Genomic DNA, 16824 nt, shown 5'->3' with positions numbered 1-16824 from the left:
TAGTCAGCGGCTATAAATAAGACTTCGAAACATTTTCGTGTTCATTATTCAAAGCGTGCGTCGCATACCGTTGTTCGCGTGTACCACCTGACATACCCCGAGCACCAAAACCCGCTTGAGTTAAGGTGATACTTATAATAACATCAGATGTTTCAAAACAAGTATCTTCCCGGTAACAAAAAAACTAGACGTATAAATATTCCAGTGGCAATGTGAAGTGGAGTCTGGTCTCCTGTATAACTATAATAATTAAGAATGATAATTTTTGTTGCTTGTCTTGAATACGCGTTTGTCATTTGTATAATAAGATAAAACCTTTTCGTTTAATGAAGCACTTAACGTACTACAACTAGGATACACTTATAAAACAACAACATCAAGTTCAGCCTTTATTAAAAATAGTCTAAATTTAAAAAAAAGAAACCCGTTTTCATCGGAATAAATTGAATATGAAATTTCGGAGAAAAGTAAATTGAAAATTTTTGATCGTATAAAATATGAAATTTTACCATTTAATAAACTTGTTTTTGCAATTGGCAACCCTGAAACACTGGTTACAAAATAAATAATTCATTACAAAATACTTAATATTCCATTGCCTGTTTAAAGCCTTCAGTTTTATATATTTTTGATTGATCTAATTCGTGATCAATTAATCTAATCTTACACCTACATTAAATCGTTCATTAGGAATGAAGTTGTCCTAAAATTTAGTCATCGTGATTGCTTAACTTAATAGTCATTATAGGTATCAAAGAGAAATATAATGTTCTGTAAATGTATTATGCATCTGTCATGTATCAAAGACTCTCAATCCTCTACAAAGATAAAGGTCTTTACTCTTCGTAAATAATAATAAAAGTTAGAATTTATTAATGTCTCTGATCTAAGCTCTATACTTCTTTTGAAGTGAATACTTGGAGCTGATTTCACCACGTTGCTTTTAATGGAGATATGTGGCAATTTTTATCCGACACATGCAGGTTTCCTCACGATCCCTTAACCCCGAATACACATTAACACATTTGTGTATCCATCATTATTAAGGATCGTTTCCGACTTAATTTATTGGCGTCAGCTCCAATAACAAACAAACTGCCTAGAAAACACAAAACAACTGCCTGCCTGCTCGTAGCGTAACTGTATAGTTAAAAGAGTAGAAATAGTAGAATATAGAATATCTCTTCCATAAGTTTTACTCCTTTTTTACAAAAAAACATGAATTACGTAATTTCAAAATCATTAATGTGATCCCTTGAGTGTTAATAATAATAAGTTCGTGACCGTCAGAAAAAAATAGGTGTTCAGCACAATTGCAAAATTTGACACAAAGCTTAAGATTGGCTCCAACATTCCACCAACTCCAAGGTCAATAGAAGATATCAAATCGTTATGCAACGTCTCGTCTTCCTGTTTACAAAATGTAGGTGTTAATGTATTTGCAATGCATTGGTTGTTGGTGCGTTGCATTACAATTGGTGGATTGGCTTAACTAAAGAAAGTCGCATCCACACATTGATATTACTGCCTCGGTATAGAATGTTTTTTCTTAGAAATAGAAATTGTAATGTTAAGAATTTGATCTGTTTTTATCACTTGAATGCTAAATTTTTTGTTTGACGATAGCCGTCTTACATTACAAAGAACTTGTCTGCTAATACTTTTAAATTGGCTTATACAATAGTGTTATGTTAAAGATTTTTAAATGCAACTTGTATTCGGTCTTTAAACAATCTTTAAACTGAGAAACCTAAACGACTCGGAGACTGTATGAGGTGTTAGTTTTAAATGCCTCTTTGGTGTCGTTGCCAGCCTATTCGTCTGCATTTCATAAGGGTCTGGATTTAATCATCGGATCTGATCGTAACTGACAACAACTTATTGTTTCGTTTGCTGTTGAGAAACCATAATTAACAGATCGGAACTAGGAAATTGGTATTGTTAAACTCCTGTGTCATGAAAATCATAAAAAGCTTGACCTCGGCTTGAATCCTCTACGATCATTATGATGATATCCTAAATTCGTTCGTTGTTTTTTTTATGATTTAAGTAGGCGGACGGTCAAATGAGCCACCTGATGGTAAGTCCTCACCACCATCAATAACCATGCCTTACAAAATCGATCACTTTAATCGATACATCAATTTTGCTGTAAATTTTAGCAAAGATCGTAACCAAGGCTCTGATAAAATACTAAGGAATCATGAAGGATAAACAACTCGAATTAAGGACTTATTTATTGATCCAAACGGATGTACCTTTTCTAGACAAAAATGCACCTTTCTGCTTATAAATAATATAACATTGATAATATAATTAATTGGAACATTGGAAATACGATAGATCTGCTGTATCGATTCGTTGGCTTTACAAGGTTGCTTTACAACGTGTACTTGCGTTCTAATTCCCTGGTACAATTTTTATTGTTTTGTGATATGCTGGTTCAACTAGCATATCACAAAACAATACATACACGCACGTAACTCTAATAATGTTGGAAAATAAAATTTTAAAGCAGTATTTTGCCAACTCATATATACATACAGCTAAATATAATTTAATTTAACGTAGATTTATACTAGAAAATAGTCTAATAAATACAATTTCGCTATGAAACTGCTGCTAAGATAAACTCAACAGTTACAAGTATTCTATAAATAAGACACGATACGTTTCAATAACAAATAGTACCAAACGACACACAACGGATTAAAAGGAATTCTTGTACGTCACAAAAACGGGGCCGCAGCGAAGCCCCGTTGCCCCGTGGGCCGTCTGCTTCAAGTAATTACGCCCCCAGAACCTCCGGCCACCCCCTGACACCCTCGGGATAAGTAAAAACAATATTTTTACGAAGCAACTCACCGAATGTGACGTTTTAGGGGATAGTTATCCTTGTGTCACTATATCTATACTATACTACCCAGAGAGAGCTCTGATTATTTGTTTGTTTGTTTGTTTTGTCTAAAACATTAGTAATTATCGTATAAATCTACCTTATAATCGAACTTTTACCGGCATACGATGCGATTCCTTTTTGTAAACAATTTTCCGATACGACTTGCGCGCCGCCTGTTGTACGTTTATGGTACCAAACCAGAAACGTCACACAAGTGTCCAGTGTCAATGACAATTGAACAAAGTTTCAACGCAATCGGATGAATGGCTTAGGAATGCATACTACACGAACAAAGGAACTTTCGTTTTATTCATATAGATAGCGCTTCAAACACACTTTAACACTGACTAGATTAAATAACTGTAATCCTGAACATTGATACTATTAGCAATAATGTTTAAAAACCAGTCGGATTACAACTTGACACGTATATTCTTCTATTCTTTTAATTATTCTGATCATTGTTCTAGTGACTAGATTATATGACAGATATCAAAGTTCTCGGGTCCAAACCCAGGTTGAACTATTTAAAATTAATTGTGTTTTTCTGTCGAGAATTTTCCGCAGTTCCGTGCTCGTGCCTCGGAAAGCATGTAGAACCGTTGGTGTTGAGCTTGGACTCTGCCTAATAGAGAGAGCACTTATGTGTGTGCACACGCTTCTATAATAAAGCCCATAAAACAATATTCTCTTGGAAATGGTCGCCGCGGTCTATATCGGCCAGAACGATAGTCTCATGATCATTCTGCGATAAATTATAATAAAGAATAAATATTATTGAATTGTGCACTTAGATGATTCCTACTTTTTACTTAACAATATATTTTTAGAATATATTTTCGATTTACCAATACTACAATCGTGTTTGATTTGGTGTAAATAATAACAGTACGGCTGCATTTTTATCTGTAATTACACGCTTTTTGGCTTTTTCTATGTTCCGTCGGCCATTATAATTAGAAACACTTCGGATTTGGCAGCCTATTGGCAATATATGGAATAATGTCTTATAGTAGTAGTAATGTGTTTTGGCACAAATATTTGGTGCAAACGATAATCCGACCCGCGATTATAAGCGCAAAAAGCGAATAAAAGCTGAAATCTGCGTAAATATTTCCATTATCAACGAATAATAATTTTAAAAATTTCATCACATATTTCGGAATTGAGAAGCAAAATGTCTTAAAATTCGGTGGGTAATAATAATTAATAAACCTTTTTCAAACTGGATAACAAATACCTAGCTTAATATACTAGTCACGTGCGTTAATGCTTTTATTAATTTTACAATTCTTTTACATAATTTTGTCCCTCGTTATCACTGTTAGTTATGACCGTAGTCGGCGGCCTTAATAATAGAATTAGAATAAAATTTATAATTTCATACAAAATACATTTTAATTACTAGCTAGCAGTCCCTATTTATATTTTTAAAGTAAATAGATTATATTAAAAACAATATTAGTAATTTGTAAATATAGATTTACAAATTACTATGAATTTAGAAGTACTTTTCAACAAATTTTAAAACGGTTTTAAGTAATTGAAATTCGACAAACAAACGCTAACGAAACATTAAGTTAGAGATATTATTATTCGATTATATATTATTAATATTTTATATAATATTTTGCAAGGCATTTTATTTAAATATTTTTACCAGGGACACAGAAAAGCAAATGGGTCACTTTATGGTAAGTGGGCGTCTCCGCCCATGTACATTGGTCTGTAAGAAGTATAAACCATTCAATAGACCGTCAATGTTACTACCGTTTTAATATTATGTCTTTTGTAGATGTACATTTATACGTCATCTTTTAATATCTTTAATTTAAAAAGTTCGGCTTGAAAATTATCTACTCGAGAGCTCACAGAGATTACTATTAGATATCTGCCAAGCGCTGTTTAATAAGGCAGCTCTGCGTGAATCATGAAACACAGAATAACTTCAAGTATACTAACCGAAAACAAATATCTCAGGCGACAATACTCTTCAGGCAGCTATTTTAATGATTTTAAAAACATAATTGAACTCATCATACTAATTTAGAGTAAAGTAACCTCTGGTTGGAATGTAGATTCAATCAGAGAAATCTAAACTTCATATTTTTTTTAATTCTGGCCTTTTTATATTCTCGTTATAGCGCACTGTACGCTGTGACGAGGCAATCAATTGTTGAATCATACTCTCGCCTTTACTTATCAAAATAGAAATTTAAAAATACTTCTATAAACCGAGCACCGAACCCAAGACTCAAAATACACCGTCAACTCAGAGTCAGTACATAATGACGTCTTGTATAAGTTTAGCGCAGTTCAAAGAGCGACCGCGTTTCCCCGCGATACCAGTAACTAGGAAGCTTTGAGAATTTCGCGACGTCGGTACGTAGCCCGCTTCGGTTTTTCGAGGTCGCCCTCCCTCTGTAAGAGAGCAAATACACATGGCATACAAGCAAATCGTGTTATAAACGACCTACTGTGCTTGTGACTGCATTCGAATTCGTACTAACTACGGACGTAAAAACAGGTTTTAGAATATCTTCTGGTAAAATGATAAATATTTTCAGTAAAAAAACTTTGGTATTACTTTTAAAAAAAAAATTATGAATGAAATATGGGAACAATTATAAGTCTCCTAATAGCGTTATGTTCTCTTAGTACTTAATTTAGCAAAAGGAAAGTAGTTGGTTTGATTAGTGATCGTGTGCTAATCATTCTGTGAGGTACCAACCATCCTGTCATCAAAAATTGTATCTTATGCACCATCTATGTTGGCGACAATGGCTTGTGCGCCAGCGTAATTAAAGGCACAAGGGACCACAACGGAGGCGCTTTATGTTTGTAGGGCATTGGGGATGCAAGCAATTGATTGTTCGCCAATACCTACCCTCAATATTATCTTCTTTAAAATTTGAGAACTAATACACTATCAGTAATAAATAATTCATATTCCAGGTTCTAGTACATATTTATCAACAGTTTGCTGATTTTTGTTTTTGGAATATATATCTGAATTTGAAATATCTTAAAAAAATATATATTTTGTTATCCTAAAATATTAACACGATTTGTATTATACATTTCGGGCGTGTTATTTTATCGATATCTGCACATAAGACAACTCCGAGTTTTAGTTATCTAGTTAATACACTTCAACTCATTTTGACTTAACAACATTTACCGTAATAAACAAGATTAAAATCTTTATTCAATATAACACTCATTGATTTAAGTAAGCTACCACCGGTTCGAAAAAAAAGACATCAGAAATACGCTTAGTATGCTCGTAGACAATATGATTACAATATATTTATTTCAATCATAATAAAATATGCTATGTATACTATTTTCCCTTATATATTATATTATTAAATAATGTATTTCGGGGTAATTTTATTTAGAATGCAATTATATCGTCTAAGAATATAGAATAGTCAGTGAATATGCCATCTTATTCGACATTTCACCGCGTACGAGCGTGATTCTTAGGCACCTAGCGCCCCCGAGCATTTCAATTATTTATTAATTTGCCACCATCTCGTGAATATAACAGGATCTGGTACAGTAAACAAGTATTATGGCTTTAATTAATGCTAGTTTGTGTATTGAGCACCCTTTTCACGAGACCAAAAAACAAAGGAAGTCTACATAAAAACGTTTAGTTTTAGTTCATTTGAAATGTTACAATATTTCTATAGAAATTGTCAAATATAATAAAGAATATAAAGAAAAAATAATATGTCAACGTCTTTCTAATAGAAAGTATAATATGATTTTATTATCGCGTAGATAAGTTTTAAGTATAGGCTCAGTAAAATCTTCTTTTTTTAAATTATTTTGTAGTCTAAGTTAGTGAACTTGATATGGTTGCTGTTTATTGTAGTGTTATTTTATTTCATCTTTTATTAACATAAATATTATAATCTGGTGTGATTAATTTTTGCTTCATATGTTGTAATTGTCATCGCACCGATGACAGCCCGCGTCCGGCCCAGTAAATCAATGCTGCTATGTACACAAGTCATCGCTTATGTACCTATGTACTACTGGTATATAGGCAACGTTTGTATGGGTATATACGCGTACGTAGATAATCTCGTCATAGCTCGCACCCGTTATGGTATTACTGTGTGTGGGCGTGGGGGAGGGGTACGTGGGGTGATGGGGCCTCCCCGCGTGTGCCGCAGGGGGGCGCTGTCCGCTTTAAAAATACTGGAGCGAACGAAACTACCGAGCCAGCAGAATGCTAAAGGAAGCCGTTTATTTTGAAAGACCGCGAAGACTCCTGCCCGCTGCTGCGCTCCTGGTCGAGACGGGTAAAAAGTTCTGGAAATGGCAAATGAAAAAAAACCTTATTCGAGCTATTAGCGTAGCGTAGCGCAATACTTGTTTTTTGCTCGGACTCGAATGGTTTTAAAAGACTCTCATGAAACTTAAATTTCACAAATTGTACATTTTTTCAGGGCATATCTACTAATTTGTAAACTATTCGTGGTCGCCATCTATATTTTTCAGCCTACTGAAAAATACTTTTCAGTAGGCTGAAAAATATATTTTGCAAACGAAAAAAAATCTCGATTTTGCATTACAGACAGTAATAAAAATCTGTTACATAAAATGTTATACCAATGCGTATAAAATTTATAAAAATTTACAAATTTAGATTACATAAACATGACTTTATTTAACTTTTTGATTATGCCCTTTAAAAGGAAACATTGTAAAATAAGGAGAATATCAAACGCTTGCTTCAATGAATATTTCAATGTTACACGGGTCACATCGATGTGAAAGACGCAGATTCGATTCTGGCTCTTTAGGTTATGGACTGGACTTAACAGCAAGGAATATTATAAGAAATGACGTAATTATAGTTTAGCCATTCCTGTATGTTGTAGTCGGCATATAGGAATAATTTATCTCTTGTATAATTAAAAAAATATTTTTCATTTAGTGGAAATCACTAAGACTATGTGCTCAGTCGAACAAACATACAATTACTTATATATAGTAAATAAAAAAAAATTGGCGATTGTAAATTTCTCACATAGCATTAAGACTTGTAACATTTGTAAAGGATTTTATCAAATCAAATATTTGTGAAGTAATCAACATATTTAGACATATATAGTTGTTTTTATTAGTTATATATATATATACGTGCATATTGTTATTTATGCGTGGATAAGAAATGATTATCTCTATCATATTTGAAATACAAAATATAATATGATCCCTTTACGAATTTTCAAAAAATTATAAATTAGGAAATTTATGTGAATAGGATTTAAATTGAATATAACGAATTCAGGTAAAGTTATTTGATCGTGCAAATTATTTAATTACTAATTTAATTTAATTTATTAATTATGCTTTAATATAAGAAACGGCATCGGCATATTCACAAAATAAATAGGGAAAGGCAAACAATAGTAGGCTAGTACAGATTTGTTTATGATATGGCAAATGAGCCACTTGATGGTAAGTGGTCACCACCCTACGTGGATATTGGCACTGGCAAATATTAACCATTCCTTACATCGCCAATGCCCCAACCAACTTTGAACTAAGATGTTATGTCCCATTTCTCCACAATACCAAGAATTGCTGCTTGGTGGTAGAATATCTTATGAATTGGTGTGTACCCAGAATTGTGTGATGCACCATTATCTTACAACTGGTATCTTAAACATATTAATAAAACTAATACAGTTAATCATACATTTCTCTATTAAAATTTATATCAAATAACTATCATGTCGTTTAAAATATATTGTAATCTTACTTCAGATTGTTTCGTTAAAGAAGTATATCATTTTTATATATTATAACGTATGAAATTTAAGTGCTATGTTAAAAATAAATGTTACTTTTTTTTTAAAACAAGTAAATGGGCCAATTTGTGTTAAGTGGTCAACTTCGTCCGTAGGAACAAGCACTGACATTACTGTGTAACTGAAGCCACGGGATCTAAAATATTCCATCTCTTATGCCTGTAATTAAACTGGCTTTATAATTATTTAATATATTTCCTTTCAAAATAAATATAGTTAAAAGTTATACAAACTAGATGAAAAACACTTAGACAGAATTAGATTCGGGTTTCGACTGTTTTTGACTGTTTGTTTTAATTTGTTGAATTATCATTTACGAGTGGAAAGATTATAAAATATAGCAACATTGATGACACGATTTTTTAATTTAATTAAATACTTAGTTTAATGGCTTTTAATTGTGCTGACAGGGCACAGATTATTTCGCCAATGTCAAGTAGGATGGAGAAGAACGATTTTTTATTTTCAGATATGTTATTCAATTACAATTACAAGTTACGAATGATGTATCTTTTTTTAATGGTAAATATTTGTACTTGAGCACAAATTATTCTGCCAATGGTTTGTTTGATATTGAGCATGAAGGATATTGATTTGTAATCATTTTAAAAGTTTCATATATTAATTCCGCACCATTATGCTTTAGTATAAGACTTGCTTGATTTTTTAATGATTTACTCTGTCAATGCAGTTAGCGGATTCAAATTTGTGTAAATATATAAATATGATCTAAATCATTACATTTTATTTAGGTATTTAGGTGGTGTGTAGGTCTCGACATGAACTCAAAATCTATTTATTTCATATAATCATGTAGAAATAAAAAGGATAAGAAGTTTCACTAGAGTTTGAAAGCATTTCGGATATTTAAGAGTAATTCTCTTAATATGCAAATGAAAGAGAGTCTTGGCTCTTCTTGGACAAGTTTTTTGAGTTAGTAAATTATACAGTAAAAAAAAACGTATTTAAACGGGTTAAGTATCTCATAGTTGTTTCAATGCTGTGGCAGAATTTCATATGACCAATATAGTCATTTCAGTATGTTTACCTTTACCATAGAACACTTGATGAAAATTAAACAATATGAAAATAATGTGAACTCGCTATTACCTCTTCGCGTTTTCTAGACTCCCGGCCTTTTGTCTATTATTACAACATTTTACGAGTAAAACCGTCGACGGACATTGTCTGTCATGTATTATATATACTAAAACCTTCTCAGGAACCCACTGCTTCTTCTTCTCGTATAAAGTTTACATGGATTGATTTAGCCGTTTTTTTCAGTTAGTGACACGATAAAATTTCCCTTATTTATAAAGATTGTGTAAATTATAATGTAATTATAATCTTTAGCATGAAATATCTTAGCGATGACGGTAACCGTAATCAATTGCATACATTTGAATGTTAATTTCGAATAATTTCAACAGATAAATAATTCGTTAACTTACAATTGAGCTTAGTTGGTTAAGTACAACCCAGGAAATTGGTATTGGTACATTTATTGTGTGTTCGTTTAATAATTTGAATTCATCCAAGATGATAATAAATATTAGTGACATGAAAATGATATATGATGTTTGATGTTTGATATAGTACCATAACGCATTATATAAATTTATATAAAGAAAGAAATATATTTATTGTTGGCACACACTAAACAAATGACGACAGTTAATTTTCACGTATTTTTATTTGCTAAAGACGCCAGTTAGCTATGTAGGTGTACAGCTGAGTCGAAATACACCTCAGCTGGTCCCTTTGCCTCAATACGATACAATACATACGATACGATACAATACGATTCACAAGGGTTCTCCTGGGTTCAGATCCCAGGGGGATTCGATAGATATTAGTTGGGTTTTTTTGTTTAACACTTCTTGGTATCATTTCGGTGTAAACTCTCGTCACAGAGAGTTAAGCCGTTGGTCCTGAACTTCCGGTCGTGTAGGATTTGCCGTCCCATCGGATTATCAGAGTGCACTTGCGTTTGCGAACACATTTGTACAATAACGCATCCTGCGTAGATGGCGAGTCTCCCTTGAGATTGGTCGCAGCAGCCAAAATCGGTCAGAAAAATATCACCATACAAAAAATGAAAGAATTATTTGTATTAAAGATTAAATAACATTAAATCAGTTAAATAAATGAAGACTTTTGAGTATCGATTATATTTCTGGTACTTAAAATAAAGTTTTCAATAATAAATACATTAATTTATTATTGAAAACTTTATTTTAAACGCTGGATAGTCTTGTTAGGCAATGGTTTTGCCTTTTATTAATAAAAATGAATTATAAAAGTATTAAATTGAGCGAGAATATCATTTTTAATAAATTTTGCTTGGATTTTTATTTCCCTGAAGTATAAATTACATATGACTGGGTGTTATAAATATATAGCGACATATAATATAGACAATATTTGACAATGTTTTGTCATCGGTATCATATTTACAGTATATACCAAAAAACTTAGTTTATTCTACGAATTAACTAATTTTATTCATTATCAAATTAATTATTATCATTACATCTAGGCTATAAACAATTAAGATTTCTAGACGACAAGGAAATTACAACAATTAAAAATAATTATAAATATATTAATTTATTTAATCCCTCAACAGATAGATAATACTAAAGTTGAGCCTGAAAGATACTTATAAACGAGTCTGATGACAAACAAAGAATAAGGATGTGACTATATTATCGATACATCCGATCGATAATCGAAGCACCCTTTGACGTTGAAATTTAAATGTATTTTGTTCGTATTTTCATAATTGGGCGCGGGCGGGCCGGGTGGTGCCGCGGGCGTCATCACCCCGCGTGGGTATTTAATGATTATACGCTGACTGCCACCTGATTGCCGCACCGTGCGATGATTACAGTTATCGATAAAACTAATTGATGTGGGAATTTATATTTTTGTTCGCTGTTTATTTGTTTTTTTTTTAGATTTCATAAAACTGTGTCTTCTATTTTTGAAATCGAATTACTTGATAGTAAGTTGACGAGGTAATTTTTTTGGTTCAAGGAGACTTCTAGTAAGCTAAATAAGGAAAATAAGCATAATGTTTTGTTTCCTTAATCTAACTATTTTGCAACGATAACTATTTTTACTGGGTATAAAAAGATTTGTTAGACTGTAGGTACTACTGGAAGATAGTGTTTGATAGGTTGATTGCCTACGAAACTTTTTCACTTCAACATTAATAAAAATTAAAGCAATATGTATTAAAACGTGGTACTGTATAATTCACACTGCTGCAGTACTATCGACAATCGAGTATCGATGGATCCGATAAACACATCACTATTCGCGGGGTGGCACTACACGGGGAGTCCACGAGGGGGCGCTGCGGTACATAGGCCATGTATCAGTACATAGTCAGTAGGTATATAAGCGGTGGATGCCGAATTTTGCAGTTATTTTGTATCGGAAACTAGGTTATTTCACAATTTATTCCCCGTCGACAGATGACCCATCCCAGGTTGTCGCGGAATAGCGGTTTGAATGCGGCTCCGAATGAATTACTAAGGCATAAACGAAATTATAGCGAAAACTCTAAAGCGTAAAATTGCAATGAATTGGTGAAGCTGATGCAAAGGGGAAAAGCAGTATCCAGAAGCATATATCTTTTGAACTTTACCGTCAAAAACGATTCTAGCTTGTTTGCTTTTAAAATTCTATATCATGCTTTGCATTGTGTTAGAAAAAAATATTGGAAATTTGATTAAATAGTCTACACCTGCCTTTTGTTAATGCAATGTCAGCGTGTTTGTCTCTTAAACTTTAGATCTAATTTATTGAGCAGGAAATTAGTTTCTTTTTTAACAGATAATCTATCAATAGCGCTGGCAATATCCATATACATACAGTAATTATGTATTCCCGTTATGTACACACGCATCGCTGAACCTTATCTGTCATTGAGGTGTAATTAATTACCGACTAAATTGCAATGGGCATACGTTACTAGGTATACATAAGTGCGGAAGGGTCAACGGATATTTAGTGTCCGCATAGCAGATGCGGTCCTTGGCCACCGCCCTAAGACGGTCGATATCACCCCACCTAACTCCTAACTGTCTATGTGCACCTGGTACTTAGAGAAGGTGACACGATTACATCTAAGTGTTTATTATTCGGACTAGTAGCCTGCTCATGCTTTTCTCACTTTTTTTTAAACGAAATACATCGATTATTGTGCAATATTTCAGTTATTTTATTTAATAATGTAAGCAATACGAAAATGACTACCTTCATTATTTATCGAGGTTAAGAATTCTGTTTACTTAAAATTTTATTTGTTACGCAAATGGCTTACAATTGTAAGGCTACCAGTTTATGAATAATATATAAAATAATATTTTCCTGTCATCATAAACAAAAATAAAATAAAAAAAATATCTATTAAAGTGGTAGTATTTTTTTTTTAAGTAAAACAAAATAATTACTTAAAGTAAAAGCTAATGAAATTAGTTTATTATTTAATTAGCTTATATTCCACGGGGAATTAATTTGTAGTTGTTACATTTTTAAACGCATTTTTAAATGTTTTAATTAATTAAATCGTTTAAGGTTTTTCGTTAGTTTCTAAAGGGCATTGAAAGAGATTCCTAAACTTTTACAGCTCGGTTCTGGTCTGAGCTTAAAATTCTTTCCAGAACTCCTTCCATGGGCTTAAAATATTCTCATACAGCGATGTCGTTACCACAATAGATATATAAATTAAAAATGGAATAGTAGTAGTAGAATAGTAATTATAGATAAAAATATAGACATTTAAAGGTCAAGATATACTGTATAAGGTAAACTATACTATTAGGAATAAATAGTATTTTTTTTACATTTTAAATTAATTGTTATTGCTTCATTGCGATAAACTAACTTGTCAGAATTTTGTTACAATCAAAATATAGATATATCGACTGTACAAATAATGAATTATGATACGTTATATTTAATAATAATAGGTTTCAATGTTGCCATATTATTTCATTTAAAATTAATACAAACTGTGACCGAATTTTTTAACTTAAAGATAATCTTTTTGATTTGAAATAATCTTTTTCATTGAATTCTTAATAACTATATTATATAAGACAAACAAGACAAAGATGTCACGTGATGAAATAACTATTAAAATAAATACTTATAGATCCTCGTTTAGTCAACACAATTTACTGAGTTACATAACTCCTTCAAAATATTAATAAATTTGTTCAAACATTATAACTATCTTAATCCATATAGCCTGGCCGATAATTTATCCCGTACATTATATAATGAAATGCTTTTATTAGGTGACACTTAAAGTTTTGCTGTGTCAAGGATGACACGGCAATAAGTGTGAAGATCTCTTCGTTGGTTGTGCGTAGCCAATAAGCCAATATACAGGTTGGCTATTGACACTAGACGACCACTTATTACCAACAACCAACCAGCCAACAGGCCAACGGATCAAATTACTAACAACTTAACAAATGTACAATGACAAATTGTTTTTCTCTTTTCTCGCGTCTACGAAAATCTGTTCCTTAAATCGTCGTGATTGTATTATTTACGGATCTTAGGTAAATGTATAAAATGTGTCTTTAAATTAATAACGAAATTCGACCTTATTTGAATAGGCATAAATATCAAAATCTTACGTATCTCAATGTTCAAACTGTATCGAGTTCGGCCACTTGTTGAATTAAGTCTTTGTGTGTTTTCGTAAGTTGACGCTGGCTGTGAAATTAAGCGTGCTAAAATGTAGCTATTTGCAATTGCTTTAATTTTTTTATGAATTTGTGTTAATAGTTGTTCGGTAAAATAAATTGTATAAAACAATAGATGCGTCCGTTGCTTTTAAGTTGTATATTATATATTATGTCTGATATATAAATCAGATATATGGCGCAGGTAGAGTCTACATATGATTTTTGTGAATAGAACAAGTTACATTTTATTTTAAATACATTACCTAATATTATTACTACTCGAACAGAGTATTGAATTCGTATTTTTTTAATGATATAGGTTATATAGTCGAGTAAAATAATATTATTATATAAATATAATAGAAATATTTATCATTGATAAGAAACCAAATATTTTATAGAAAGTAAAGTGGCATTTTACGGGCCTTTAGTAGATTAACATGCGCATGTAAATGGAGCAGAGGTTAGACAATCCATCGAGTCATCTCCGTTTATCTGTGATAGATAGTGTTCTGTGTATTTGAATACTAGTTCTAATAACTAGAATTCTCTTCTCGGTCTTAATTTGTTTTTAATATTTTTTTATTCATTACAATAAATACAAAAAATAAAAAAAAAACGAGAGCGTTCAACCAGACACTCATAGACAAGGGAAGAATTGAACTTATTGGTGTTTAGTTTTAGTTTTAATAGAAAATTAGCAAGCTAAATGAAAACACTATAAAATTCGATCTTTTACATTTAAAATACTAGCGATAATAATTTAAAAAACAAGAATAGTTCTATTCCATGCGGACAAAACCGCAAGATAGCAAGAAGCAGATACATATAAAAAATATACTTAACTAAAATATACTTGAAAAAGAATTCTTATTTACTTTTAAATATAGTGTGTAAAATACACCTCGGTTTTACGTCTAAAAATACGCTGAAGCCCTAAAACAGCCAGTGAATAAGCAGCAAATAGTAAATGCAGTGTTTTTGCCTGCTTGGCAAAAATAATGGCGTCCCCGCACCAGCTGCCTAACCGGGCTTTGTCGAGCGTTGCGTCAAAATACTAAATAATGTGATGTTGTTATTAACATTTTTCACGTTATTTTTGTATATTGACATCGTGATTTTTATAATTTATTAATAGCGAAATCGTTTAAATATTACAAGTTATTATTAGATATCATATTCTTTAATTAATTCAGTAATTGTCTATAATTTTAGTATTTGTTTGTTTTTTTATAACTTCATTTGTTGACTATTGTCATGACATACTCTACATTCGTCTAATTTTAAGCTATTCTAAATGTATATGAAATTAACTTATATTATGTGTTCAACAAATTATACCGGGTTATTTGTTATATACATATATGAAACAATGATGATTATAAAAAACTAATTGGAAAACTTAGCCTGGAAAACAAAAATAATTATTTCGACTGATGCTATAACAGGAACAATCTATAAATATAGGTATTGCAGTGCAGGGCCCAAATAGACCTTAAATGTCAACTATACCAGGGGTTCAGCACTTACGTGAAGTTATATTTAATGGTATGTCCATTTGAAACACTATCGATTCGCGTCCGCGGGCAGGAGCGATGACCCGGCCCGACGGCCGTTTCGCTAATTTATTAATTATTTAACACTAACCAACTCATGCTCGCCTGGTTATCCCTGTACCCGGACATCATCCTAGAATATCCTGCTCATCCGGATAGACACAAGCATGGAAAAGAGTTAATAAAAGAGAAAACAACAATATGATTGTTATTTGTTACAGAAAATGTGTTACGCGAATTAATTTATTAATTAATATTTTTTTGTTACAGGATAACCTAACTCCAGAACCGGCAGATATGAATGATGATGACAACTATTCTAGTGAGTATACTTTCACGCATTTAAACATTTTACAGGTTTTTATGAATGATGATGATCGATCACAATAATAATAGCCAAAAAAAGAGATACCTAAAAAATAAACCATAATCTTTTAAAATATTATTATCGTGACCGACTGCTTCTATTTTAAGTTCCAAATTTAAAATACTGTCTGGCTTGCATCAAATCAATATTAGGTATTTTATGAGGCACACGCGATATTTAAAACTAAAAACAAAATTGTGTCTCGTCAAAAGAACCCTCCAATTGGCTGTTAGTTTAAAACATTGTATGTAATTATTCCAAATTTTAAAATTGATTGGCAAATGTGATCTGGTGCAGGTCATGGCTACGCGAAAGACGCTGAGAAGTTGAAAATGATGTTGCTGGCATGGAATTATCACAGCCAGGCGCAAGGTAAATCACGATTTAGAATAACTTAGTATACTGCCAACTACATTTACATGCCAAATACATTTTAGACCCAATTATGGCGAAGCAA

At 31.9% G+C, this 16824-nt stretch overlaps 1 protein-coding gene across 3 annotated transcripts in view; it reads left to right on the top strand.

The window, feature by feature from the left end:
* LOC125073327 (nucleolar protein 4) overlaps positions 1 to 16824 on the top strand; it is a 133855-nt gene that overhangs the window by 108976 nt on the left and 8055 nt on the right. For 2 of the 3 annotated variants that reach the window (XM_047684113.1, XM_047684112.1), the window contains exons 5-6: positions 16271 to 16322; positions 16665 to 16739. In XM_047684113.1, coding sequence (XP_047540069.1) covers positions 16271 to 16322; positions 16665 to 16739 — 127 coding nt within the window. The remainder of the gene's footprint in view (positions 1 to 16270; positions 16323 to 16664; positions 16740 to 16824) is intronic. The other variant, XM_047684114.1, reaches the window with a different exon arrangement.

Source organism: Vanessa atalanta, chromosome 24 (assembly GCF_905147765.1).
Source record: "Vanessa atalanta chromosome 24, ilVanAtal1.2, whole genome shotgun sequence".
In the NCBI taxonomy this organism is placed as follows: Eukaryota; Metazoa; Arthropoda; class Insecta; order Lepidoptera; family Nymphalidae; genus Vanessa; species Vanessa atalanta.
Note: the sequence above shows the minus strand (reverse complement) of the source record. Positions and strands in the feature narration are given on the sequence as shown.